Raw genomic sequence first — 26,170 nt, forward strand, 5'->3', positions numbered from 1 at the left:
GCGGCTGCGGGCGGGCGCCGCCGAGGGGACCGGCCGCCGCGGCGAGAGCGCGCCAGCCCCGCCGTGATGCCCGCGCGCCCCGGACGCCTCCTCCCGCCGCTGCCCCGGCCGCTGGCCCTGGCCGCGCTGCCGCTGCTGCTGCTGCTGCTGGGCCATGGCGGCGGGCGCGGGGGCGCCTGGGCCCAGGAGCCGGGGGCGGCGGCGGCGGCGGACGGGCCCCCACCGGCCGACGGCGAGGACGGGCAGGACCCGCACGCCAAGCACCTGTACACGGCCGACATGTTCACGCACGGGATCCAGAGCGCCGCGCACTTCGTCATGTTCTTCGCGCCCTGGTAACTGGCCGCGCCGCGCTCCTCGGGGCCCCGCACCCTGCGCGCGGGGGGCGGTCGGGCCGGGGGCGCCGCGGCGGGCCGGGGTGGGGGGGGGTCGCGCAGTGCCGGGGCGGCGGGGGCGGCGCGGGCTCGGGCCGGGGGCGTGGGCGCTCGCGGCTGACGTGGCGCAGGGCGGCCGGGGCGGTGCAGGAGGGGGCGGACCCCGAGGGGGCAGCCGGGAAAAAGCCGTCCCGTCCCCGCTCCCAGCACACCCTCCCCCCCCCGCCCCCAAGTCCCCGGACCGGGGGGAGGGGCGGGTGGCCTTGTCGCCCTGTGGGGCTACCCCGCCGGTTCCCCAGCCCCCGCCCCAAACTTCCTGCGCCGGCCAGAGGCGGCGGCCTGCGGGTGCGGCTGGGACCCGTGGGCCACGTGCGGCGGCCGCCGGCCAGTGGAGTCCGGCAGTGAACGCTCGGAGGTCGGATTCCGTGCGCTCGCTGCAGGGCAGATCCCCCTGCACAGGGGTTTAGTTGAAAAATAGCAACTCGCAAAGGTGTGATTTCCCCCTTTTGTGTGTTCAGGAGCTGGGAAAGGGTGGTCCGGGGAGAGAAGGGGTTCCTGTGCTACCCCGGGAAGCCGAGAGTAGTGCGAACGCTGGAGACCCCGTCGTGGCTCCGAGTCGATGGGGGAGCTGTGTGTGCTCTAGGCGACTGCAGCGCACTGGCCCCTCCATCCAAGGCTGACCCCCGGCACCTCCTCCCCACCTCTGTCTTGGGGCCTGGTCTTCTGGAAAGTGTGAGCTGAACGGAGCTCCTGCCTCGGTTCTCCGGTGGAGGCGTCCGTATGGGCCTCCGTGCCAACCCCAGAGACCCCTTCCCTGCGAATTGTCCTGCAGAAGGACTTCCTGATGTTCACAGAAGCACAGGTAGTGCTTTCCTTCCAGCGCCTGGATGCCCCGGTGGAGGGAAGTTCTCATGGGGCAGAGCACAAAGCCAGTGTTAGGGCACAAGGCATTTTGCAGGCTTGTTGCAGCACTTGGCATCCTTCCCCAGAGCGGGAGAGAGGCTCACTGAGATGGGGGGAAGCGATGTAGGAAGGAACAGAGAGAAGATGCCCATGAAAAACGTCCTGTTCAGGAACTGTGCGGGCGGAAGTTGGAGGAAACTTTTTTTCTCTTTCTTTCCATAGTCAGGCTGTTAACTATTTCAGTTCATTTGGAGTTAAGTCAACTTTGGGGGGCAAGTCTGAGTGAGAGCTGGCATTTATTAGCAGTGTACCCGTGGGGTACATTGTGTTTCAACTTCCCAAGAACCAGCCCCGACTTGAAGTTTTAGATCTACCAGTGGTCTAGAAAATACTTTGTAGCATAAAATAATCGTTCATTATTAATAGTTCCTCTGTGAAGGAGTATTCTCAGAGTATCTATTCCAATTAAATACATTACTTAATTGGAGCCTATTTCAGTGGAGTAAGTCCGTGGATTTTTTTTTCTTTATTTTTTAAAGAAAAGCTGACATGTAGACATAGGAAGTCTGTGCAGTGCCGAAGGAGTTTTAATTTTGGAGTCTCAGTAACACCAGCGAGTCCTAGACTGAGTGAGAAGACTGGCAACTGGGCACTTCGTATTAAGTAAACTCCTTTTTCAGTGTATGTGACTTACAGATTTAGATTTTTTTTTAATGTTTAGTTTTGAAGGCGAGCGAGAGAGCGCACACATTTGTGGGGGAGGGGCAGAGAGAGAGGGAGACACACAATCCTAAACAGGCTCCAGGCTCTGAGCCCTCAGTACCAGAGCCTGACACAGGGCTGGAACTCGCAAGCCACGAGATCATGACCTGAGCCGAAGTCAGAAGCTTAACTGACTGAGCCATCCAGGGGACCCATGACTTACAGACTTTTAGGTGGATGTTCCTAGGAACATAGCTCTTTAAAGTTTTTGTTTGCTTCTTAATTATCCACTACAAAATACTTAGATAAAGATGTTGGGTTTCTATGAAGGCATTTAAATGTTAGACCTTAAGGGCACATCGGGGCTCAGATAGAACAGGCTGTGGCCTACACCATTCCCCCCACCTCTTTCCAGGTTTAGTCTCTGGAATGTTGGAAGCCCACATGTAACTTGGGGGCAGCGGCAGCATATAATGAGAATATTGCTCTGTATACCTGCACTCTGAACCTGGCAGATGTAAGGTTATCCGGCTGTAGATTTTGTGCTAACATCAGGACACGGCTTCTGTATGGCCGATGCGCATCACCTTGAATCTGGTGACTGTCAGATTAGGAGGGCCAGGTGGCTTTGCTCTATTACGTGGCCACAGATGCAAGATTTTGAATTAAGCTACTGTCCCAAAAGTTCATACTGTAGCCACAACGGTCCCAAACCAGAAGTGCCCACTACATGGCACCTGTGGATGAGCCATCACTAAGACATTGCCAGACATTTAGTACCCGTTAAGCATGTGCTGGTTACTGGAAATAAAGTTGTAAAAGGAACAGTGCTTGTCTTCACAGCACTTGAGCTGTATAACTTATATAACTTAATATAACTTAGGTAGAATTCTGATTTTCCTTCACAATTATCTTTCAGAAAAGAGGGAATCATTTTGTAGTTGAGTTTCTTATAAAGCAAGGATTCTTTTAGCTGGCCAGGAAAGTGCTGCTTAGGGAAGACACATTAGCTTGAGGCAGACTTTTTTGGTGCTGCCTTTCAGTGCTTATGACGGAGGTCATCTGTCAGAAAAGAAAAGAGGCAAAGAAATGTAACACTGATTTTGTTGAAAAATTACTTTGAGGACATAGTGACCATTTTGAGTGTTGGGTGTTCTTTATAAACAGGCATTTATTTTTTTTTTAAGTTTATTTATTTATTTGGGCAGGTGGGGGGAAGAGAGAGAGAGGGAGAATCCCAAGCAGGTTCCGCACCTTCAGTGACCTCAGGCTTGAACTCATGAAACTGTGAGATCATGACCAGAGCCAAAAATCAAGTGGGTGCTTAACTGACTGAGCCAACCACGCACCCTATAAGTAAGCATTTTAAAGATCACTTTGAAAAGCAATACGGCAGCTGGTTTCTTCGTAGATACCATGAATATACACCAGGTGAAAAAAACAAAAAACACAACAAAAACTCCTACGTGCCATAATGCTACTGTGACTGCACCTGAAGCTTGAGATAAAGTTTCCATGCTGACTCATATAGTATTCAAATATGGCACTACAGAGAGCTGATAATTAAAGGTGATCAGTTATAGGACTGAAAAAGTAGATTTAGTGATGGACAAAATGCTGATGCTGTCAAGAAACGGGAAGAGTAGCAAGAAGCAATAATTCTAAGTTAATGTATTATTTTAAATGATAGGGGATTTAAAAATGTACTCTCAAATTCGTACAGCGAATATCAAGTATACATTTGGTTGCATCAAACCGAGAAGTTGGGGTAGCCACAAACTTTTCTAAAGTTTCTCATTGGGGAAAATGCAGGATTGAGTGAATTTTGAGGTTGCCTCGCGTTGGCAGATACTTAGTTATTTAGTAGAGAGTCCTGACTAAATAAAATAGGGGCGATTATGGCAGGCAGTGTGAAGCTGCTGCAGTAGAAGGAGAGCAAGGGAACTTTCCAGAAGAAGAAGAGAAGAGAATGGCACCAGACAGCCTGGGTAGTCAGAGCCGACTTGCTGGAGGAAGCGATACCCAAACCAAACCTGAAGGGCAAATAGGAATTTGCCATATGGGCTTAGGGAGGAGGCATCAGAGAGGGCGTGTACCAATGCCCGTGTGCCAGCCAGTCTGTCCCCCTTCAGAAAACCACAAGTAGTTCAGTTTGGCTCCAGGTTAAACTGCAAGCAAAGGAGGGCAGCAGGTGTACAGAGGTCAGATTGGAGGTCAACAGGGGCCAGTTCAAGGCGGATCTGTCTCAACAGCTTGCTATGTTTTGGTTTCCTGCTGAAAACAATGCAGGAACTCTTTGGGGGGCTGGAGGCCGAGGAGTGAGGTTCTGTGGTAATTGTGAGCCATCCTTCCCTGCTGTAGTATAAAGAAAGGATCAGAAAGGTCCACTGCCGTATGGAAATGGGTGAAGAGGTGGGCCGGCACCCCCTGACCCGATATTCAGTGTGCTTGCTCCCCTCCCCTTGTTCCAGGTGTGGACACTGCCAGCGGCTGCAGCCCACTTGGAATGACCTGGGAGACAAGTACAACAGCATGGAGGACGCCAAGGTCTACGTGGCTAAAGTAGACTGCACAGCAGAGTCAGATGTGTGCTCCGCCCAGGGGGTCCGAGGATACCCCACGTAAGTGGGAGGGGCCCGTGTTTCCCGTATGGGTCCAGGTTTTCCAGAGCCTTTTGCCAGCTGCACTCGGCTAAAGAACATACAAGTTAAACTCCTGGTAAATTTTTATGTAGTTGATAGGAGATGATAAATGTAAGCAGGCAGTCCCTGGTGTCAGGGAGAGGTTATACTTAACACTGTCTTGTCTATATTAGATGTCTTTTTGTGCTGTATTTGGAAAGAGCCTTTCATTAATCAGTGTCGGGTTTCCTGTCTATAAGGGAATGTGTTTGTGAGACAGAAATGGCGGTCTCCATGGGGTCCTGTCAGGTTTGATGTTCACAAGTACCTTTATGCAACGAGCATACTTTGTCATCAATTTTACTTTGAGTTTTTGGTCACTCTGCTATGCTTAAGCATCCTTCCTGGAGTAATTTTCCCATGTGACTAGCACAAGGGCTGTTTCTGTTGGAAAGAAAAGTGACAAACTGGAATATAGCAGTTCTGACCAGCGGTGCTACTTACTCCCTTGACAGTTAAAACAGGTTTTTTTGGTTTTAAGAAGTAGAAATTGAAACTGGCTTAACAAGCAATAGAGGGATGACTTAGAAGGCTGTGGAAGAGGCTCTGAGGCTCCCCTCCAAGGGCTTAGGGGCCAGTTTTTACCTTTACCTCCTTAATGTGACTTAACTTTCCAGCTCTGCATTTCTCTGTTGCCCTGTGGGCTCCGGCTCACTACCGATGGGCCCAGCTGGGGTGGAGTGTCCGCCCCAGACAGTCCTTGTGGCCAGAGAGGCGGGTACTGTAGGAAGGCAGCAGTGCCCTCAGACCACATGGCAGGCGTTAAAGTGAAGAGCCCTGCTCCAAAAAAGGGAAGAAGCTGTGTCCAAAAAGATGGGGGAGGGGCTGGCCACTGCGATTCCCCAAATATTTATTCAAATTGATGAATGAAGTAAATTCTTATAAAACCTGGGCCTGTCTTCAAACCCGAGGGGCGGCATGGAAAAGTGGAAGGAACTCTGGGTTGGAACCTAGAAGCCACGTCTGAATCCCGGCTCTACTGTTTACTTATCATGCAGTCCTGGCCACGCTGTTTAACCTCTGAGTCTAAAGTAGGATGTTGATACCTTACCGCCCCCCCACACCCCCACCACCCTCATTGTTGTATGAAATTACGTGTTTGTAAATACTGACCTCAGCATACTCAGTAAGTTAAAGTTTTCCCTTACGTTTAGAAATTTGGCATTTTCATAAAGGACACTGGAATTCTTGCTCTTTGGTGACTGCTGCTAATCCAAGTGCCATGATTCAAATCAGATCAACTACGATAGGCACCATTGTCCTGTGCTTCATAGCATTGCCTTTAAAGTAAATGTAGCTTAGATGAGGGGCATCACAACGAAGCTGTCAGTGAGTAGTGGGACGCATGGAGGAGGTAAATGTTTACCTGTTTGGAACCTGTTACTTTCAAGGTGCAAGGGCAACAGAGACGATTGGCTGAGGTGTCTACTGTTAAATAGCTGGCTGTGTATGGCCATGTATACCACCAACCACACCACCAGGAAGTGAGACAGGACTGGTGATAGGCCGCGAAGGGCAAGTGTTAGGGGGCGCCAGAGGGGGCAGTAGAGGGTTCCACCAAAACCTGGTCAAAGGAGCTCTCTGGCTACGACATCAGTTACTCCATAGATGTTATTCACAGATTTTAAATGAGCCGCATTGGATCGTGTGTCCTGGTTTAGAAGATGTGGTCTGTCCAAGAAAACCATGCACTGGTTTTGTGTTGTTAAAAAGAACTAGAATGAGTCCACATTATACTGAACATTGATGGCAAGGAACTTCTGTAACCCTCAGGGCCCTACACACAAGTGCCCAAGAACAGGTTGTTGTTTTTTTTCCATAGAATGCAGGAGGCAGGGTGTGCTGCATTAAAACGAGTCACATGAGGGCACACATGAGGGCATTCATGCATTGACCTGCGTGAGCTTTTACTTCCTCTGAAACAGTACTCATGTCATAGAGATACATGAGTGAAGATGCCTGAGCGTGCACTGTGGGTCAGTGCATTCGCTTTTATGTCATTCTAACCCTGGTACTTTCAACTGAAATAAAGGATTGCACAGGGAGGGAGTTTGCGTTCCCATGTTCCTAGGGATGGCTCAGTGTGCTTAGAAAAATGTTTTGAGGTCATGCTGTTGAGCCAGTAAGGAATCTTTATCATCTGGGAAACTGTGAGCCAGAGCAGGGCTGAAGGAGGTTTGCTAGGGCTGCCGAAGCAAAGCACCACAAACCACATGGCCAAAGAGACCAGAAATTTATTGTCTCATAGTTCAGGAGGCCAGAAGCCCAACATTGAGGCATTGGTAGGGCCATGATCTCTCTGAAACTCGGGAGGGGAACCCCTCTCTGCCTCTCCCTAGTGTCTGGTGGCTGCTGCAGTCTTTGGGGTTCTGTGCTTGTGTCTGCAGCAGCCCAGTCCTCTGCCCTTACATGGCCTTCAGCCTCTGTGCATGTCTCTCTCTGGGTCCAAATTTCACCCTTTAAAAAAGATCCCAGCCATATTGGATTAGGTAGGGCCCATCCTCGTAACCTCATTTGAACTTGCTTGCCTGTATATAGATCCTATTTCCGAACAAGGTCACATCCTGAGGGACAGGAGGCTTGGACTTCAACAGATCTGCTTTGGGGGACATAAATCAGCCAGTAGCACTGTCTCCTCAGTTGTGCTAGGATTTTGATCACAGATTTCCAGAGTGACCCATAAATGGAGATTTTTTTTCCCCCTACAGTCTCCTTGAAAGAGAAACAGATCACCAGGAAAAGCAGATGCCCCTGTGGAGGTTTGGGAATAGCAGGAAAGTTTGGGGCTGTCCTTTAGGCTTGTACCCCAGGGCCCACTCCCTATCCCAGATGCCCTGGACAGACTGAAAGGTCTGTAAAGGAAGCTCTGATTTTATCCCCTAGGCTCTGTGAACCTAAGGAAGAACCCAGGCTTGGGCAGGATAAGAAGATTTCTCATCCAGTAAGAAGAAATTAAAAAAAAAATTGTTTATTTTTGTTTTGCTCAGTGCACACCAAATCAGAAAAAGTCACAGGTTAGGTTTTACTGCATTTTAATGTTAGCAAAGAAATGAGGAATGGGTTTGGTAGTGCCTGTTCCTTCCTAGTAGTTTGAGGATCCACCTCCTTTTCCACTCTGAAGAGCTGTGGTGGGGGAGGCGCCTTCTGGAAGAGAGAGTCGGGGGTGGAGGAGTACATTAAGGATCTTCTAGCTCTGTGGGCATAACACGTTTCTAGAGCTTCCTGAGGTCCCAGGGGTGGGTGTGGGCATTCATGATTGTGAGATCATTGGCGTTGCTTAAAGTGTTAAAGTTCACGAAGTAACGGATGTACTGGCCAAAATGGTGAGTTTAGCTTTTTGTTACAGTCGTAAAAGTAAAAGCTACTGAGGAAGCGGGGCACATATTCTTTATTGGAGGCACATTAGGGATGTCACTCTAAGTCCATCACAGGATCTTAGAGCGCGGGTAAGGCCTGTAAGCCTGTTGTGATTAAAGTGCTGATTCCGGCTAATGTGCTGGTTTTCTTGTACTGCTACGAAACTTCCTTCTAAGGCCTTTGGGGAGTTAGCTCTTCAAACCACAGTTCTGATATCTGCATATCTTGACTTCTGACACTCTGCTCCTGCACGTCGGGCTCCTATTGCCAAAGTCCACAGATGTGCCATAGAAGTGATAAGGATGTTTGGATGAACAGCTCACCAAAAAGTGCTCGTCTGTGTTTCTTTTCTTCTGTCAGTAGCCATATTCCCCGCCCCCACTCCTCCATCCTGGACACCCTCTATTAAGTTTTATCTAGAGCGTATTTGTCCCCTATCAGTGGAATGATACGGGATCTGGAAGTGTAATTTCAGACTCTGACAATGTCTTTTGCTCACCCACTAAAGCAAGTGCTACATATTCTATCTGCAGATACCTTCAGAGGCTAATATATGTAGAAAAAGAAAAGACTCCTCAGTGAGGAGGTGAATAGACCGTATCAGCCAGTGTCAAGGCTATTCTTATAGCTGGCAATGTAAATCTCACAGAACCTGGATATTCGTGCTTTGTTAAGAGTTGAAGAGCTGACAAGGTAGCGTGGAAATACATTTATTGCAAAACAGTGCTATTTCTACTACAGCCTTAATTTTTTTTTTAAACGCAGCACATAAAAACTACTAAAGCCTAGGAAGGATGACAAATCCCTAGCAGGAGAGAAGCTTGGAAGTTCTGTCAACCGAACGTTGGTGGCTTGGGTTTTCACTCACAGCATCTTAGACTTGATGTGTTCCACTCAGTCTTACTTTTATTGAATAAGTTAAGAAACTTTTTTTTTTTTTTTTTTTTTTTTTTTTTTAATTTTTTTTTCAACGTTTTTAATTTATTTTTGGGACAGAGAGAGACAGAGCATAAACGGGGGAGGGGCAGAGAGAGAGGGAGACACAGAATCGGAAACAGGCTCCAGGCTCCGAGCCATCAGCCCAGAGCCTGACGCGGGGCTCGAACTCACAGACCGCGAGATCGTGACCTGGCTGAAGTCGGACGCTTAACCGACTACGCCACCCAGGCGCCCAGTTAAGAAACTTTTTTAAGTGTGGGATTAAATGGGTATGTTATCTCCTAGGACATTCTTTTCCTTTCTTTTTCATGTTGTATCAGAGGGCAGCAGGTCTGTGCCTGGCTGCGGTCCACTGATTGCCTCCCTGCACAAGCTTGCCCCCCGACGGGACAGCGCTGTCTACTCAGAGCACTCTGAAGGATTTAACAGTCTGCTCTGTCCTGTGCTCTGTCACCCTTTCAGCTTGAAGTTTTTCAAGCCTGGCCAAGAAGCTGTGAAGTACCAGGGTCCTCGGGATTTCCAGACACTGGAAAACTGGATGCTGCAGACGCTGAATGAGGAGCCTGCGGTGAGTGCACATGAGGCTTCCCTGCCTCCCGCCCGCTCTTTCTGCCTGTAGTTTCGGGGTAATAAAGAGGCCACTTCAGGCAAAAAAAAGTAAAGCTACCATTTCAAAGGAACTTTTTACTCTTTTAGAACTAATTGATGCTGTAAGTAAAAATGAACTTTTTTTCCCTTCTCAATTTTTGTTGATTTTGGTAAAATACACATAAACTTTACCGTCTTAGCCACTTTGAGTACACAAATTCAGTGGTGCTAAGTCCATGCACCCTGTTGAGCAGCCATCCCCACCGCGCGTCCCCAGAACTCTTTGCACCTTGTAGAACTGAAACCATGTCCCCGTTAAACCAACTCCCCAGCCTTTCCCCTCAGCCCCTGGCAGCCAGTCCTTCTACTTTCCATCTCTATTTTCACTGCTCTGAGTATCTTGGTGGAAACAGATGAACTTTTGAAAAGCTTTTTATTATGGAAATATTCAAACATGAACAGAAGTAGAAAGAGTCTTATCTTCGGTGCATGAGCGAGGAGCTGTGTAATGCAGATGGCCCCGTGTGCCTGCCCCCACCTTCCACAGTTATCCCCATTTTGCCCAACTTGTGTTATCATACCTGCCTTCCTAGCTCTTGTTTGGCTGCAGAGTCAGCCCTGGCAGAGTGTCATTTGTGAATATTCCAGTAGCATCTCACAGGTGCACGCATCTCACAGGTGCACGCTTCCCACTTCCTGACATAAACCTCTGGGCCAGTCTCGCATGTAATACAGTTACACTAATTTCTTAGCATCACAGGGTTGACTTGGGGTCCAGTCCAGGCCGGCCTCGGCCCTCTCCTGCAACCGCGAGCGGTACAGCAGGGTGACTCCCTCCTTGTCCTCTGCACTCTCAGTCCCCAAAGGTGCTCACTGGCTTCACCAATAACCTAACGTAATAAATACTCGTAATACTGTCAGTGTCTTAATGGCCCTCCCTACACTAAGGGTAATATCAGGAAATGGTGGGAACCGTATGATTTCTGAGATATTTTTCAAAGATGTAGGTCTGTGTAGAGTTATACTAAGCGTTTATAACCCTCCCCCTCTCCAGTGGTTGTCGGGAGCCTTGGTTTTGACCTGCAAGCACTCAGAATGCGTGGCACGTTCTGATTGGTGCAGAAGGCCCGCGGAGGCGGGGCGGATTGGCCGGTGTGTGGGCCCTGGCGGGGCAGGTCTGGAAAGACGAGGTGTCCGGTGCCACGTGTCTCTGGTGAAATAGAGCCCCTGGAGTCTCTGGAGGCAGTTGTAATCCCGCAGTCCACTAAGGCTGCTTTGTTGTGTCAGGTGGGCTTTCGCGGATCCGAGGGTTGTCGGTGCCCATGCGCGGCTCCAGCGGTCTTTGGGGGGGATCCACTGCTCCCGGTGCCGTTTCCCCGGGTGCCTGTGTGGTCCTTCGGCTGTCCCCCGCGTTCTTTGTAGATGTCGCTGCTTATCCAAAACCCACCTGCTTCTCAGGTGCTGCTTTACCTCACGTTTTACAAAGTCTATAACTACGTGGTGAGGAGCGTTGGTGTTCGCGCTGAATAAGTGTCCAGCAGGGAGGGACTTCTCTAATTTTAGGCACCAGGGAAAACCACAGACCTCTCAGGGAGTGAATTTGCATCTTTGTCATGGCAAGAGAGTTACACGAGCAGGTGGAACTTTCATGTCGATTTAAACTTAAAATTGTTTCCTCTGTGAAAAATGCTCTGAGGGGAGGAAGCCGATTTTAAAGAGGGAGTAACAGTCTCAAAAAAAAAAAAAACCCACTTACAATACTTGTTTTCCATTATTCCACCAAAAATCCAGTCTACTGTGAGGACGTTTTTTCAAGGAACCAGTAGCCCTTAACAGGATGGCAGAATGACTTCGTCCGGTGCTTCAAGCTCCCGTTTTGAGGAGTGGCAGCCTCAGAGCAGGCTGGGAGGGACAGGGAGGCCCCGCCCCTGCTGGGGGCACAGTGTCTCCAGATGAAGGGCCATTGCTGCTTGGGGTCCACCTGCTGCCATATCCTAGTGTCAGAGCAGTAGGGATCTCAGGTCATTGCTGGAAAACAGTGACAATGTGCCTTCCTGTCAGAAAGTTCAAATAGTCAAACCTTATATTGCAAACCAAAAATTTTTTTCAATTAGAATTTGCCTTTCATTGTACATGAAAACTTTTTAAAAAGTTCTCCATCTGTGTTTATACCTAAGTAACTTAACGTATGCATTTTTATATTTAAAGAGGATAAATTTAGAGTTTTCCCCTTAGTGTCATGGCAATATTAAAGAAACTCAAAGAAAAGAAATCCTGATGCTATATCTCAACTTTCTACTTCAACTTTTATATTTTCCTATTTGCTTCTGTATTTTTTTTCTTAAATAGTCATAATCACATAAACACAGTTCACTTTAATAGTGATATTTTTATATAGTTATATCATCTCAACATTGGTCATATTTTATATTATGTGGATTTGCCATAATTCATCTCTTCTCTGTCAATGGATATTTAGGTTGTGTGTATTTTTTCTATCATCAGAAATGCTTAAGGAGCATGTTTATTTTTGTAAAAGACATTTTTTTCTACTTTTGAGTGATGTTTTTAGAATATATTCCCAGACATAAAATTGCCAGGCAAAAAAAAAAGAAAAGAAAGAAAAAGCAAGACTACTTTTATGGCTCTTGATGAACATTGCCAGATTGCTTTCTTAAGAATCTGTAAGCTCACAGTCACCAGCAGGGCAAGACTGTACCCATTTCTGTGGCATACTGTGTTTTTGCCATGACTGCGGGGACTGCTCTGGTATCTGCCACAGGGCAGATAGTGACAGTGCCCCCTCCCCCCAAGTTTCATAAATGAGCATTGAACATCCTATAAAGGGTGACATACAGTGTTTTGCATTATTGGAACTCACTGTTTGCTTAGCCACCATTCTGTCGGGCATCTTTTCGTGTGGGTACTTAGCACTTGGAAAGTTTTGACAGGCCCGCAGCAGCAAAGAAAGCTTCACGGTGCTTTACGATTACAACTCTGCACAGCTTTGAGCTGTCAGCACTTTTTGAAGCTTTTAATAACTTGGCTATTCTTTCTCATAGAAACGTGTGAACTGCCAGATAAAAATTGAGTAATCTACATCCACGTGTCTATAGCAAAATGGCGATTTTTCTGATCCAGCCTCAGAAATTGAGAACTTTAGACTTGTGTCCTGTGCTAACTGCCTAGTTGTACACAGTTGGTACCCGCTCAGGGACTGGCAGAAGCATCCTTTAAAAAGCCACTTCTCGCTCCTGCGTTATGTGTTTCTGTCCCAAGCTTCGTTGAGTGAATTAAGAAGCACAACTCAGGTCTGCTCCATGGTTTTCTCGCTCTTGCGAGAAACAGTCACCATCTCTTCTGTCCCTTTACCAGTCCTTCACAGTTTGTTACCATTTGTGTGAACAGAGGATGGCCAGGCCCTCCTGTTCTCTGATGGTCTCTCGCTCTCCACTGTGTCTATCTTGCTATCTTTGTATTTTCAGGTACTACTTCCTTTAGAGCCAGTCCGTCAGGGATTTCATTTTGAATTCCATGTGGAATCTGAGGTCACGCTGCAAAGAACAGGGCAGTGTGCTTGTTTGGGGTGGGCCTCTCCTTCAGTTTGTCTGCTCTGTTCGTCTGGGGACAGCGAAGAGCAAGTTGGGGTGGGGACAGGCATCCCTGGCTGCCTTGAGTGCCGATTCTGGAGCACTTCCTGGAGGTGTGGCTGGTGAGGGGCCTCCTGCTGAAGTGTCCAGATGATCTGACAGAGTTGGTTCCTGCCTTGGCCTCCCTTAACACAGCAGCATGCCCCAAGGGTTTGATGTAGCCAGATGAGGGAGGAGATCTGCAGAAGGTTCCAGACAGACACAGGTCACCTGCTCAGTGGGTTTCTCTATGTCTTCACATACAAACCCAGTGACTGTTGTTTTGTTTCTATTAGACACCAGAGCCAGAAGTCGAACCGCCCAGAGCTCCTGAGCGCAAGCAGGGACTGTATGAGCTCTCAGCAAGCAACTTTGAGCTGCACGTTGCACAAGGTATGGTGGGTGAAGCTCATGGGTGCTCACAGTGGGACGCGCACCTCTTAGAACCACTGACCATCCATCACTCCTTGATTTGCTGGGCTCTTTCTTCCTGCCACTTGAGGGCTCGTGGGTACCATCTGTGCACTTAGCAGTGGTCTCTTCAGGACCCATTAACGTCCTTGTACAGTGCACTTCCTCTTAGAAATCATTTCTCCTTTTGTCTCTCTGCTTACAGAAATGCCAGTTTTAATGCTAGTTAAAGATGTAAGTTTTGGAAAGCTCACAAAGCATGAATGGGCACGCTTAATTTGTATACTAGTTAGACAGCGCATCCTTGGATAAGAAAGTATTTATTTATATTAATGTGAATCATATGCTTGTTGACCAGAGGCAGAAACAGAAGTTTCTCTTATGTGTTCAAACTAGAATTTAATGGGACCATTTTAACGTGTGAATCAGAGTAGGTGTTCTTAACACTTAAAACGGTTTTTTGTACCACATCTCGTTTTTTTTTGAAAACACTCTCCTAAATAGTAAAATGATCTATATACGGTTTCTAACGTAAATAACACATAAGTCCTTTATTCACATGTTTCAGAACAATTGGCTCAGCACTGAATGACTTGAAAGCAAATTCAGCTTCCTTGTTGCTCTCCATTCTCAAATGCTGCCATGGAGAGAAGTCCTCCTGTAAGACTGGGCTGGAAACATTGTGAAAAGGGCTTAACATTATGTCTGGCCCTGTAACTTCATGCCCCCCCCAACTTAAGGTCTAAAATAACTTACTGTGATGCCTTCCTTTGTTTTCCCTTTGTGTTCAAGGTTGTTATTTGTACCAGGGCTCTGGGGGGGAGGGGGTGGCGGTGACAGTACAATTTCAGGGTGTTTTCCCCAGTAGGGGGTTCACTTTAGTTCCCATAAGCCCAGCTGGGACTCTCCCTAAGCAAATCGTGCCTGAAGGGCAGCATTGTGGAGATGCCACCTTGTGCTGCTCACATGAGGATCTGTCCTCAGAAAATGACAGTCACCTCTTGGCCTTAAAGCTTCCACTGATACTCTGGTAGGTTCCTTCCTGGACATCCTGTCTCCACCTCACAGCACAAGTTAGTGTCATTTTCTGTCTAGAGAGGCATGGCTTCAACCTCATGGATCACTTGCTAGTTTTTTGAATCAAGTGTTTCACCATTTCCCTTAAGGTGTCATTGCTGTGGGTGACAAAGCACTGCCATGAGCGTTTGGTGTGGCAGTGTCCTTCTGTGAGCCTACGTCACATTTTGGTGATGCACTCACAACCTGATTGTGGTCTGGTCTCAGCCTGACATCTTTCAGGCCCTAGGCTGGTCAAGGCAGAACAGCCTAGAAAAAGTCTTCAGTATCCAAATGACGATGTTGTATGGATTTGGGTTTTTTTCTCCTAGCCAAGGCACTGATACTGTTTTTAAAACCTTCTGTTTTATTGTCAAACAAAACACAGACACAGAAAGCCCTCAAACGTAGGGCTTAGTGAGTTGTCATAGAGTGGTCAGCCTATAACCACCGTCCAGTTCAAGAAATGGCACTGCCAGTCACCCCGTGCCCTATCCAAGTCCCAGTCCTCCTGCCCTCAAGGAGGCACTTTCCTTGCTTTTCGTCATCATTCACTATCCAGATGTGCCTTCCTTACATTATAGTTTAATTTGTTCTTTATTTTACCTACGTCTCTCTTGCGTCTCAATCTACACGTTCCCCCAACATGTTTTTCTTCCTTATATCCTTTTGCTGAGCACATAGGTTATTGGACCTGTAGAATTCCCCAGTCTCCACTGTGACAGCTGTGTCCCATGGCATGGTTGAACATGTTTCCCTAGATCCATTAACTTATCAGGGTTGCCAAATGCCGATAGTCTCATTAAAACATCCTTTCTTCATTGTTCTAGGGAGAGAAACTTGCCCTCATTTATCACATGCTTATCCAGTGGTGCAGTTTGTGTAAGAAAGGTGGGGTAATTGCCTGATTCTTCCCGTTTGTTGCCAGTTCTTCAAATAATGAGTTGGTTCCCTGTTGTCCTCCAAAGATGACAAATTAGATTTTGTTTTGAGGATTGCTATGAGTTCATGGATATACACTTACTTGATGGAGTCACTTTTTTACCAGTTAAAGGGTTCATACTGCAGTTAGTTTCGCGAGAGGACAAAGATCAGATCCTTGCATTCGATCTTGAGTAAGGTATTAAGTCACTCCTTCTCCCTCCTCTGTCTTGGCTCTCCACTGAAGGCGACCACTTTATCAAGTTCTTCGCTCCATGGTGTGGTCACTGCAAAGCTCTGGCTCCAACCTGGGAGCAGCTGGCTCTAGGCCTTGAACATTCTGAAACTGTCAAGATTGGCAAGGTAAGTGAAAGCCCTTATTAAACTGGAAATAGACCGCCTTTGGCTGGATTAATTAGCAGAGTGGCCCATTATTCATTCTGTGTGCAAAGTCGCAAACTTGATTTATTAATTCCATTTAGTGTGCCACTTGATAATTCATTTCACCTTCACAGATGGCAGCCTGGTTTCAAATGTGCTGGCTTTTCCACAGCCTAAAGATAAATTATGGCTTTGGCTTCTTTGTTTATTTTGAAGCAATGGCCAATTCTGAATTGGCAGCCCCAGAGCCCTTTCTGCAAAGATATGGGGCACAGCCTTCACGAATGTTCACTGGCCGGACTTGGAGGCCATCCACATTTGACCTCACCCAAGAGCTGTCCCCTAGAGGAGCCTCAGCCCTGTGCTCACAGAGGCATGCAGAAGGTCCCCCTCCGGTGAGCCCCAGCTTTCACTGCTGCCTGGGAGTCTTTCCAGCTTTCCCCACTTTGCAGAGAGAAGCCAGAAGTGGTGTCTAACAACTTCTGTATAAGTGGATTTTCTGGAAATCTCCAGAGCAGCTCCCGGGCCATCAAGCACTTTTCATCTCACCCAGCCTTTGGCATCCACCAGACGTCCAGGCATGGGTTTCCTTTTATAAAGATCTCATGTTTTACTTTGCCAAAGGCCTGACTTGTATACAGAAGGAATGCTGCGTTTCCAGAACTGCAGCTCATGAGATGATCTGCCCGGGACAGGGAGATGGCCAAAAGCACAAGCTTAGGGTCCAGGCAGACCTGGCTGGCCAGCCTTTTTGACAGCTTCTCCACACCTCAGTGTCCCCTTTGCAAAACCACAGTAAGACCTAACTGGGGCGGGGGGAGGTGGCGCGGGGAGAGTATGGAAGTCAGATGCTCAGTACGATGTTTGGCATGAAGCAGATGCCCGATGAGTTGTAATAGTTGTCGTTCAATGGATTTTCACTGTTGCCTATTAAACACTTTTATTTTTTTAATGTTCATATGTTTTTGAGAGAGAGAGTGAGCAGGAGAGGGGCAGAGACAGAGGGAGACACAGGCTTCAGGCTCTCAGCTGTCAGCACAGAACCCGATGCGGGGCTCAAACTCACAAACAGTGAGATCATGACCTGAGCCGAAGTCGGATACTTAACTGACTGAGCCGCCCAGGTGCCCCATTGTTAAACACTTTCAATTATGTATTCTAGTTATATGTGTTCTTATAATTTTATATTTATCGAACATATCGTGGAAGTAGTCATAATTTTCTTGTGTTCTATCCTCCCCATTCCTTGTATCCTTACTTTAAACTATTTTGTGAATTCTCATGGGCGATTATTTTCAGGTCATGTCTGTAGAGATTTCTGGTAGAACCAGGTGTGAGCCAACACAGTTTGCCCATGCGGGCTGTGGCCTCCGTCTCCGGACATGTGTGCGGCTGGCTTAGACTGGACTCTGAATGCCCCCCACCCAGACTTCAGGCTGGGGCTTCCTGTGCTTCAGTTTAATACTTTAACTGCCGACTTCAGTCTTAGGTGTGAATGTAATATTTTTATCCTACTTTGTTGAGATCCTGAAAAACAACAACTTAGTATCCCACATAGCTGATTTTAACATCAGTAGAAAATCAAAAAGAAGTGACTTAGGATAAACGGTTTCATGAAAATGTTGAACATGCAGAATCTTGATAAGATTCAAGTGAAACAAATTTAAAGAGCTGTAATAGTTGAGCTTATGGAATTAAGAACATGTAATCACCTTAATTTGATATCTTTTCAGTTATCTTTATTTTATACTGAATACTCCTGTTTCAAAACTCCCTAAGTGTGAACATGAGAATAAATATCGCAGCTGGTGTTGGTGTAGGCCTCTCTCACTGACGGCCAGGCCTCCCCTCCCCAGATGTCAGGCTAGGCTCCCCTTCTCCCTCTGCTAACATGCTCCAGGTAAAATGTTGCTTCCTAAAAATTGGCATTTTTAAGTGAGATAAATAAGTCATGTCTCGCAAACAAATCTCATCCCTCTGCTCCCTTAGCTCAGGTGTATTTTGGGGTAGGTTTTAGGAAGTCTCTCCCCAAACTGCCACTGGCCGGCAGAGATGCTACAGATGAAGTGTGTAAAGTACTGAGTGCCCAGTGATCCATTTAGCAGGGAGGCTCACGAAGAAAGGAACTGAGAATCTGGTCTTACTTTACTTTTAGGTCGACTGTACGCAGCACTATGAACTCTGTTCAGGAAACCAGGTTCGTGGCTATCCCACTCTTCTGTGGTTCCGAGATGGTCAAAAGGTACGTACGTCTTCAGGTCCTGGTATCGAGACCAAGTGCTTCTCTTAACCACAGTGGGCCGTTGCCAGTATGAATTGTTTGGGCACTGGTTTGGTTTTTTTTTTTTAATTTTTAATTTTTTTTTAAGTTGCATTTCATCTGAGAGAGCATGAGCATGAGTGGAGGAGGGACAGAGGGAGGGAGGGAGAGAGATAATCCCAAGCAGGCTTTGCATTGTCGGCATAGAGCCTGACTCGGGACTTGATCTCACAAATCGTGAGATCACAACCTGAGCTACAACTGAGAGTTGGACACTTAACCAGCTAAGCCACCCAGGTGCCTTGGGCACTGGTTTCAAGGCATACATAATCAACAAAAACGTCTTGGCCTCAATTAGTAAGATTTGGGTAGTTGACAAAAACGGTCAGTTGTCCTGCTATTTCGAAGCATTCCCATTGGCTGAGGTTAGCACTAGAATAGCTCGGGCGTACCGCCGGCTGTAGCTGTGCTCTGGCCACAACCGTTGAGTGGAGTCAACACTGGCTCCCGGTCGCTGGCGCTCACTCCCACTCTCCTGTCTATCCCTGGCCGATGGTCAGCTTCTCAGCACACCGGAGTCGGCCCCAGTCATGACTCTGGGCTCTGCAGGAGGCAGGTGCTGTCAGGTTCTCTCCCCAAAGCTGAGGTGTTCGGTTTGTAACGTGCACTCTCGTGTGAATATGAGCGTGCGGACGCTGCCCAGTCCCCACCGCCAGGGTGACGGCATCAGTGGAGGTCTCATGGGGGTGAGTGGGGTCGGGACGAGGTTTGAGCGATTCAGAACACTTAAGTGTACTAACCTGACAGCATTTTTGTGCGGCCCTTACCTCGGACAGATTGACCAGTACAAAGGCAAGCGGGATTTGGAGTCCCTGAGAGAGTATGTGGAATCACAGCTGCAGAGCACGGAGCAGGGGGCCCCGGAGGCCGTCGAGCCGTCAGAGGCCCCAGTGCCAGCCACTGAGCCCGCGGCCAAGGTGGGTGTCGGCTGCGATCAGGAGCGCCTGGGGTGGCCCACCACCTCCTGCCCACAGAGGCCGCTCTCCTCAAATGCTTTGCACAGAACGGCAGTTGGGGGTCAGCAGAGAGTAGTTCAGATGGTTGGCTGAGGCTGACATTTCAACACGAGACATTTCCTTCAGCCACTTTTAACATGCTTGTGAGGGGTAAACCTAGGAGCTCCTCTGAAATAAACATGAGACAAATCCTAGGAGTATTTGGTGTCAAAAGCTCTGGAAAAGTCGTCCCTTTTTGATTCAGTAATCCCTGTACTTGAGGGCATTTGCTACATGAAAGTTTGGCTGCTGTTAGGCCCCCGTTTCTGTCCATTTCCACCACCTGCTACAGTAATTTGACTTTCACCCTATGGTAAAGGCCCCTGAAAGGTCTGCAGCAGGAAAGATGTACACGTTGGAACTGAAAGGCACATTGCCCGAGGACATTTAGTTTGCTTAGGCAGGCAGTCTCTGACTTACTGTGCTGTTGTCTTCATTCACCCAGTGGAAGGTTTCAGATCCACTTGTTCTGCATTTATCGAGCCTGTTACATTTCAGGCACTGTCCCAGGCCACCAGGAAACAAAGGCAAGTAAGACTCTTTCCCTACCTGTGAAGGGTACCTGGTCTAGAGGGGAGACAGATGAGAACTTGGAGAAGCAGATGTCCCAGGTGTGTGACCCAGGAGTGTGCAGGCCCAGTCATGATTGGGGCAGGCAGGTAGGAAGTGTCACTTGAAGAGCTGAAAGGCAAATTGGTAATTGCTGCAGAGACATGGTGGACGTGGAGAGAAAAGGTTTGTCCGAGGAAGAGCGTGAGCAGAAGCACGTTAGTATAATCGGCTGGGCGTATTTGGGGCAGGGCCAGCCATCAGCTGGAGGGAAGGGGGTGAAAAGGACAGGGGGTGCAGTGCAGGATGCCAGAGAGGGGAGGTAGGAGCTGGATCATAGAGGACTTAGTCGGCCAGCCAAGGATTTTGAGCTTCATCGTATATGTATAGGGATCCAGCAGAGGGTTTTGAGCAGATTTGAATTTTAGATGACTGGCAGAAAGAGATGGAAAGTATGAAAGGGGGGGAAGTCAGTGTATTAGGCCAAAATGATGATGAGACCCCAAAACTACGGCTGTGACAGAGGGTGGAGACAAGGAGACAGCAAGCGTAAGGAGCCTCACCCTCCTGAATACAGTCGGGCAGGTGGGGTGAGGGGTTGACTGGAGTTGTGGCATACCTGGTGGTCAAGGGCACCAAGCGTGAGAGAAGGACTGAGGGGCGGGGGGAAGGGAGGTGATCAGGTCAGTTTTCAAGTTGCTGATTTTCAGGGCTGTGGTGGACATTCAGGTGGAGATGTCCGGTGGACAGTTAAGTAGGACTCGGGAACTGAAGCAGGAAGGATATGTGCACTGGAAGGGTAGCCTTAGCCGTCAGCCGATGCTGAAGCCATGGGTGAAAAGGAGGTTTTTCAAAGGGAGTCAGGGAATGTTTTCCAGGAAAGCAGAGCTTGGTTTCCTAGCTAAGAACCCTAAGGCCTATTTGTCAACAGATTTCCAAGCAGAATACTTAAGTTGCTACATCCGTTTACACCAAGCCCTTAGCTGGGACACAGTGGGCAGGGGAAGGGGCAGCATGCCCTCGTTCTGCGAGGCCAGAGCAGTGAGTGTGCAGATGTGTGTGACCACCCTCCTCCCGGCCCCCCCAGTAATTCTTGAACCCTCAGCATTTACATAGCAGATCCTGACTTGCTGGGACCATCACTCCCTGAGCCCTAGTTGTTTGGAATTGGAAAAAGACAGTCATCTACTCCCTCCACGTGGAGTGGGGACAGGAATGGGCCTCCTTGCCCCCTACAGCCCATGCCTTAGTTGAACTCTTAGGTTGGGGACTTGCCTAGGTGTTAGTTCAAAGTCGGAGCTTTGGTTTAAGAAGTAAACGAATGATTCTGCAGTAGCTGCGACCACATACGTTGGAGGGGACTGTGTCACGGTGGTTCTAAAGGTCACCATCCCAAATTGAATGTAATTATACACTGTGGATGTTTTCATCAAACACAGAACAGTTTCTATTTATAACACAGTTTTCCAGCAGTAAGTAGGTCTTTCAGTGAGCATGGCGTCATGTTTCTGGACATAAAGAAAGATGGTAGTGTTCTACAATGGGCCCCTTGGCGGGCTTCGCCTCCGAGTCACTGACACGCGTTACTCGATGCCAGACTCAAGCGGAGCAGCCCTGGTACGTTTAGCCACATGATAAATCATCATATTCTTGCTCTCGTGAGAGAATCACAGATCCATTTCTGGAGAAACCCAGGAACATAATTCTGCAAAGAATTGTCAAGACCAAATTGCTTTAGAGCAGGCTGCCTCATGGCACCTTCCCCCTACATTCTCCAGCCAGAGCTTAGATGAACAGTTTGCACGTTTACTTTGAATTTAAGAAGCCTGGGATACGTAAAACACGTATCCTTGCCTGTGGTCTTGCCACTGTCGACTGTGAAGGCAGTACACAGAGAAGGGAACTTGTGCACATCCACGTGCTAGGAGAGCGGTAGGGTCACTCAGAAAAGACAGCAGGTGCACGCACATCAGGTGAGCCAGTGAGTCGGTGTCTGGGACTCTCCAGTCGGCGTCGGAGGCTCTGGGCCGGAGAGGTGCACACTGTGGCACAGGCCGCACAGAGCCAACTGGTCCACACCATGGAGCCCTGAATGACAGCAGCCACACCTGAGCCCCTCTTCCCCCCAGTGGCCGGGGAGGACTGCGTCCTGCCACCTCCTCGAGGCATCTCCCGGGCTCAGGACCTTGGGGACCTACCTGTGGTGAATCATTGTCCCTTCTTGTGTAGCTTGTGAAATGCACGTTTTATAGGTATCTCCGTGTGACCTTGGAGCATGTATGACAGCACTGTTAAAAGATTATTGATTTGTATTTCTGTAATCCCTGCTCTAAGTGATGCCTTGGAACTGTGGCCTTTCCCTCCCCTGCAGGGCACCCTGTTGGCACTCACGGAAAATAACTTCGATGACACGATCGCAGAAGGAATAACCTTCATCAAGTTTTATGCTCCATGGTAAGTGGCCGTTTGATGAGAAACTGCCTGGTCTCGGTGCACTTGAGCCCCATCAGAGTTCTCTGCTCATTAGGCACCGCTCTAGACTCGATGTTAGGCCTAGATGTTGCTACATTTATACATAGGTTAGGTTCTAGGAAATGAGGAAAGGTTATTGTTTGCACCTATATTCAGGTATGTTGAAGTTCGGTTTGGTGGTACTCATGAAGTTATTTATAGAGAATGAGGCCAGTTTATTTTAAAATTCAGTCTGTTTTGGAGAAAACATGACAATGTGACAATAGAGAATTAGGATGGCCATATAAAAGTTAAGCTTTGTGGTATCTGCCCTTGTCCAGATAGACTGAACATCTATATCACGATGTAGCTTTGCTCCTTAGTGTCTGAGATGTTGTAGAGAAATCCCATGGGGCTCCTGGGCAGCCATCCTATATGTTACCCAATTACCTGAACCTTCCTGCTGCATGGTCCTCAGAGACCGGAGCAGAGAGGGCGACACCAACTTTGTGCCCAAGGCTCCCTGAAGTGGGGCAGGTGACAGGTGCCAAGAGTCACCTGCACTGCTGTAACTCTGCATGTCCTTTCTTTCCTTTGAATCTCTGTTTTCTGAGCTGTAAAACGGGAAGAGTGCTTTGTCTTCACAAACAATCCGCTTAGAAAAGCACGGTCTCAAGGAGAGTGTTAGGTTTTGTTTCTAAACACGAACAAGTAAGGTCACCAGCATGTCACTTCTGCTCTTCGGTTTGTTTTCGTTCCGGGTATTGATGAGAAACCACAGGGGCAGAGAAGAGAAGTCCGGGAGCACGCGACTCACAGGAGTTGTACAACTTTTGTTCTTAAAGAATAGAAACACTAGTCAATAACACCTTTAAATCTATTATTTTCTATTTTTTTTTATTTTTTTGAACCTAAAGCCATATAGACCAAGTGTGAGGACAGAAGATCCCCTTTCAGTGAAGGGGTAAAGTGCTGGGGAAGGGGAGGGTTTGCACAGAACTTGGCTTGGACTTCACTGCTCACAGTGAATGGATGACGTTTCAGGGAAGCTTTCAGGCTGCCCTGACATTTTGAGACCACAGCAATCAAATCTAAAATGAAATGTCTTTAAAAGAAGTTTTTGGTGTCCATTTTCTTTTCTGTTCATCAACTCCTGCTCATGGTGCACTTGCTTCATTCATAATCCAGCTAGCTCAGTTTACCACATCCTGGAAATGGTCTCAGAATCTAAACTTGCTTTCAGACCAACCTGTTTCCATTCAGTTCTCCAAAAGCCTACTTTGGATGGACTTCGAATTCCGTGTCTGGGACGGAGGAGGAGGAAATGTTAGCGCACCCAGGGGGGATCTGATATCTTACACATTTCTAGGCAATTGCCGACTGCCTCTTACAGAAGAAACAAGGCTTGGCTCGGCAGCTGGATTTAGGTGAGTGAGCTTGACCCAAGACTTCAATAAAGCTGTCGTCGTCCTGTTCCTAGGTGTGGTCATTGTAAGAATCTGGCTCCTACTTGGGAAGAACTCTCTAGAAAGGAATTCCCTGGTTTGGCAGAGGTCAAGATTGCGGAGGTGGACTGTACTGCGGAACGGAATATTTGCAGCAAGTACTCGGTGGGTACATGCAGAAGTATCGGGGACCCTGAGTATCGGGAGCACGCCCACATGGAGCTGTCATCTGGTGTGGTGGCCTCAACCGGGACAAAGCACAGGGCCCTCGTCCTCTTTGCGAAGCGCTCCTTGTGTCCTTTTGAGGCTGTTGCTTCATTTCCGTTTTGAAAAGCAAAAGAGATGCTCTGCCCGAGGAAGGGCTTTCTTCTCCCACTGGTTACACACCTCTCAAGGGAGACTTGAGGCCTTGCTGTCTGCATAGAAGGAGGTGCCACCTCGGCACGGCCACTTGCTGGCTGAACAGTCAGCTGACTTGCAGCCTCGTCTCAAGCCCCTAAGTGGCTTATTGTTCAGCCCTGAGCGTGTCCTAAAGTACAGTGGTTGAGTAAGGGAAACCCCTGACTTCCTCCCGAAGGGACTATCCCAGCCAGCCGGGCTTCCACTTGGTTTTGTCCTGAAGCGTTGCCTTCTTTCTGAGCTGCTAGCACAATCTGATAGCCCAAAAGGTTTGTAGTTCACATTTTTGCTTTTGTGCGGTTTTCTTAAAACATCTGGGGGCTCTGGAGTTCCCTCATTAGATTGAGAATAGGTGCAACACAGACGTCATTTACTCATCACTCGAAGGTGCCATTTTTTCTGGTGCCTTAAAGCCTTAGAAAAGAGCTGGAGATGTATATTCTTGTGACTCCGCGGGGTCCACAGAGTGGCTGGGCATCAGCAGGGGGCTTGTCAGAAATGCACAGTCAGGACCCACCTGGACCTGCGGCATCAGAATGTGTCTGTTCACCGGGTGCCCAGGTGGTGGCATGTGCACGGAAGCTACAGAAGCTGTACTTCTAGATAAAGTCCTTCCTTTGACACTAATCCTGAATATGCTTTTGAATTGGAAGGTGAATAACCCTGAGGCTTTGCTTTCTTGTACTTTTTAAACGGTCTGCACCTTTTAAAAATTTAACCATGGGGGTGGTGTGCTGACAGCTCAGAGCCTGGAGCCTGCTTTGGATTCAGTGTCTCCCTCTCTCTCCCCCTTGCTCACGCTCGCTCGCTCTTTCTCAAAAATACACATTAACAAAAATTTTTTAACTTAACCATGAACTTCCCTGGTTACAACTTTAGGAGTTTTTTTCGGCAGGGGGTGGTGGTGGTGGTGGTGGTTTATCTCAGAAGCAATTTGTATGTGACCTGGACCACTGGTCTTCATACTTTCTTTTTTTTTTTTTGAAGGTACGAGGCTATCCCACATTGCTGCTTTTCCGCGGAGGGAAAAAAGTCAGTGAGCACAGTGGAAGCAGAGACCTTGACTCACTGCACCACTTCGTCCTGCGCCAGGCAAGGGATGAGCTGTAAAACCCAGTCCCAAGTCGCCTGGCCACCCGTGCCCAGGGTGTGGGAGCTGAATTGTGCCGGTGTGGAGTTTCACATGGTGGTTTTTCAGAGAGCTGAATGTACTAAACTTGTGGTATCTTCTTTGTGTGTGTGATTTTTAAGGCAACACACTCTACAAATTCTTTATTAAGTTTCTCTAAGTAAACACGTAACTCATGATCCCTTCGCAAACAATATTTTCAGTGGCGATCTGTCGTCCCCTTTACCTTTCTCTTGATGAATCTAAATGGTTTCCTTTGAGACTAAAGTAGAGTTGAGAAAAATCAAATTGCTCAACTACTTTTGGCTCCTGAGTGATTCTGGTGAAAGTATCATCTAAAGCATCGTTTGTGAACTGCCCACAAGTTCTGGAAAGGTGGCAGTATTGATATTCTGCTGATCTTAAGGTCATAACGGACTTGTTAGTAAGGTGGTTGGTCAGTAACTTGGAGCAGATCTAAACACAGAAACCCCACACCTCTGGAAGATACCTTCACGTCCACCCCTGGCTTTGCTGTTTCTGTTACTACTACTCTCATCGCGAGAGGTCAGCCATAATGAAAGCAATGGTACTTCTGACGTGTGCCTGAGTAAGACAGTGCTGGTGCCATAATCTGTGTGTGTGTGTGTGTGTGTGTGTGTGTATGTGTGTATGCTTCTGTTTGTTACTCACAGGTGAAAGATTTATTAGGTTCTCATGCAGCCAAGAGTCCATGTGAACTTTAAGATTTGAACTTTAAGATTTCTGTCTCCCACAGAAAATGTGGCACGGAAAGTTTCACAAGACTTGTCCTGACTCTTCTGTTAACTCATAGAAAGATTCTGGTTGTATTTGCCACCAGGGGGGCAAAAGGACTTAGGCGAGCTTTCCCAGCCCCGGGTCTCCTGACCAGGGTGGCCCTCCTGCTCAGCAACAGGGCCCGAGCTGGAGGCAGCCTCAC

General features: G+C 48.0%; 1 protein-coding gene across 1 annotated transcript; it reads left to right on the forward strand.

The window, feature by feature from the left end:
- Positions 1–25,529, forward strand: TXNDC5 (thioredoxin domain containing 5). Its single transcript, XM_060614845.3, has 10 exons — positions 1–335; positions 4,451–4,600; positions 9,419–9,524; positions 13,470–13,566; positions 15,809–15,924; positions 18,098–18,184; positions 19,039–19,179; positions 22,178–22,260; positions 23,738–23,867; positions 25,089–25,529. The coding sequence occupies exons 1-10, from the start codon at positions 67–69 to the stop codon at positions 25,209–25,211; spliced, it is 1,302 nt and encodes a 433-aa protein (XP_060470828.3). The 5' UTR covers positions 1–66; the 3' UTR covers positions 25,212–25,529.
- Positions 25,530–26,170: the final 641 nt, after the last annotated feature.

The sequence above is a fragment of the Panthera onca genome, chromosome B2, assembly GCF_046562875.1.
Source record: "Panthera onca isolate mPanOnc1 chromosome B2, mPanOnc1 haplotype 2, whole genome shotgun sequence".
NCBI classification, from domain to species: domain Eukaryota; kingdom Metazoa; phylum Chordata; class Mammalia; order Carnivora; family Felidae; genus Panthera; species Panthera onca.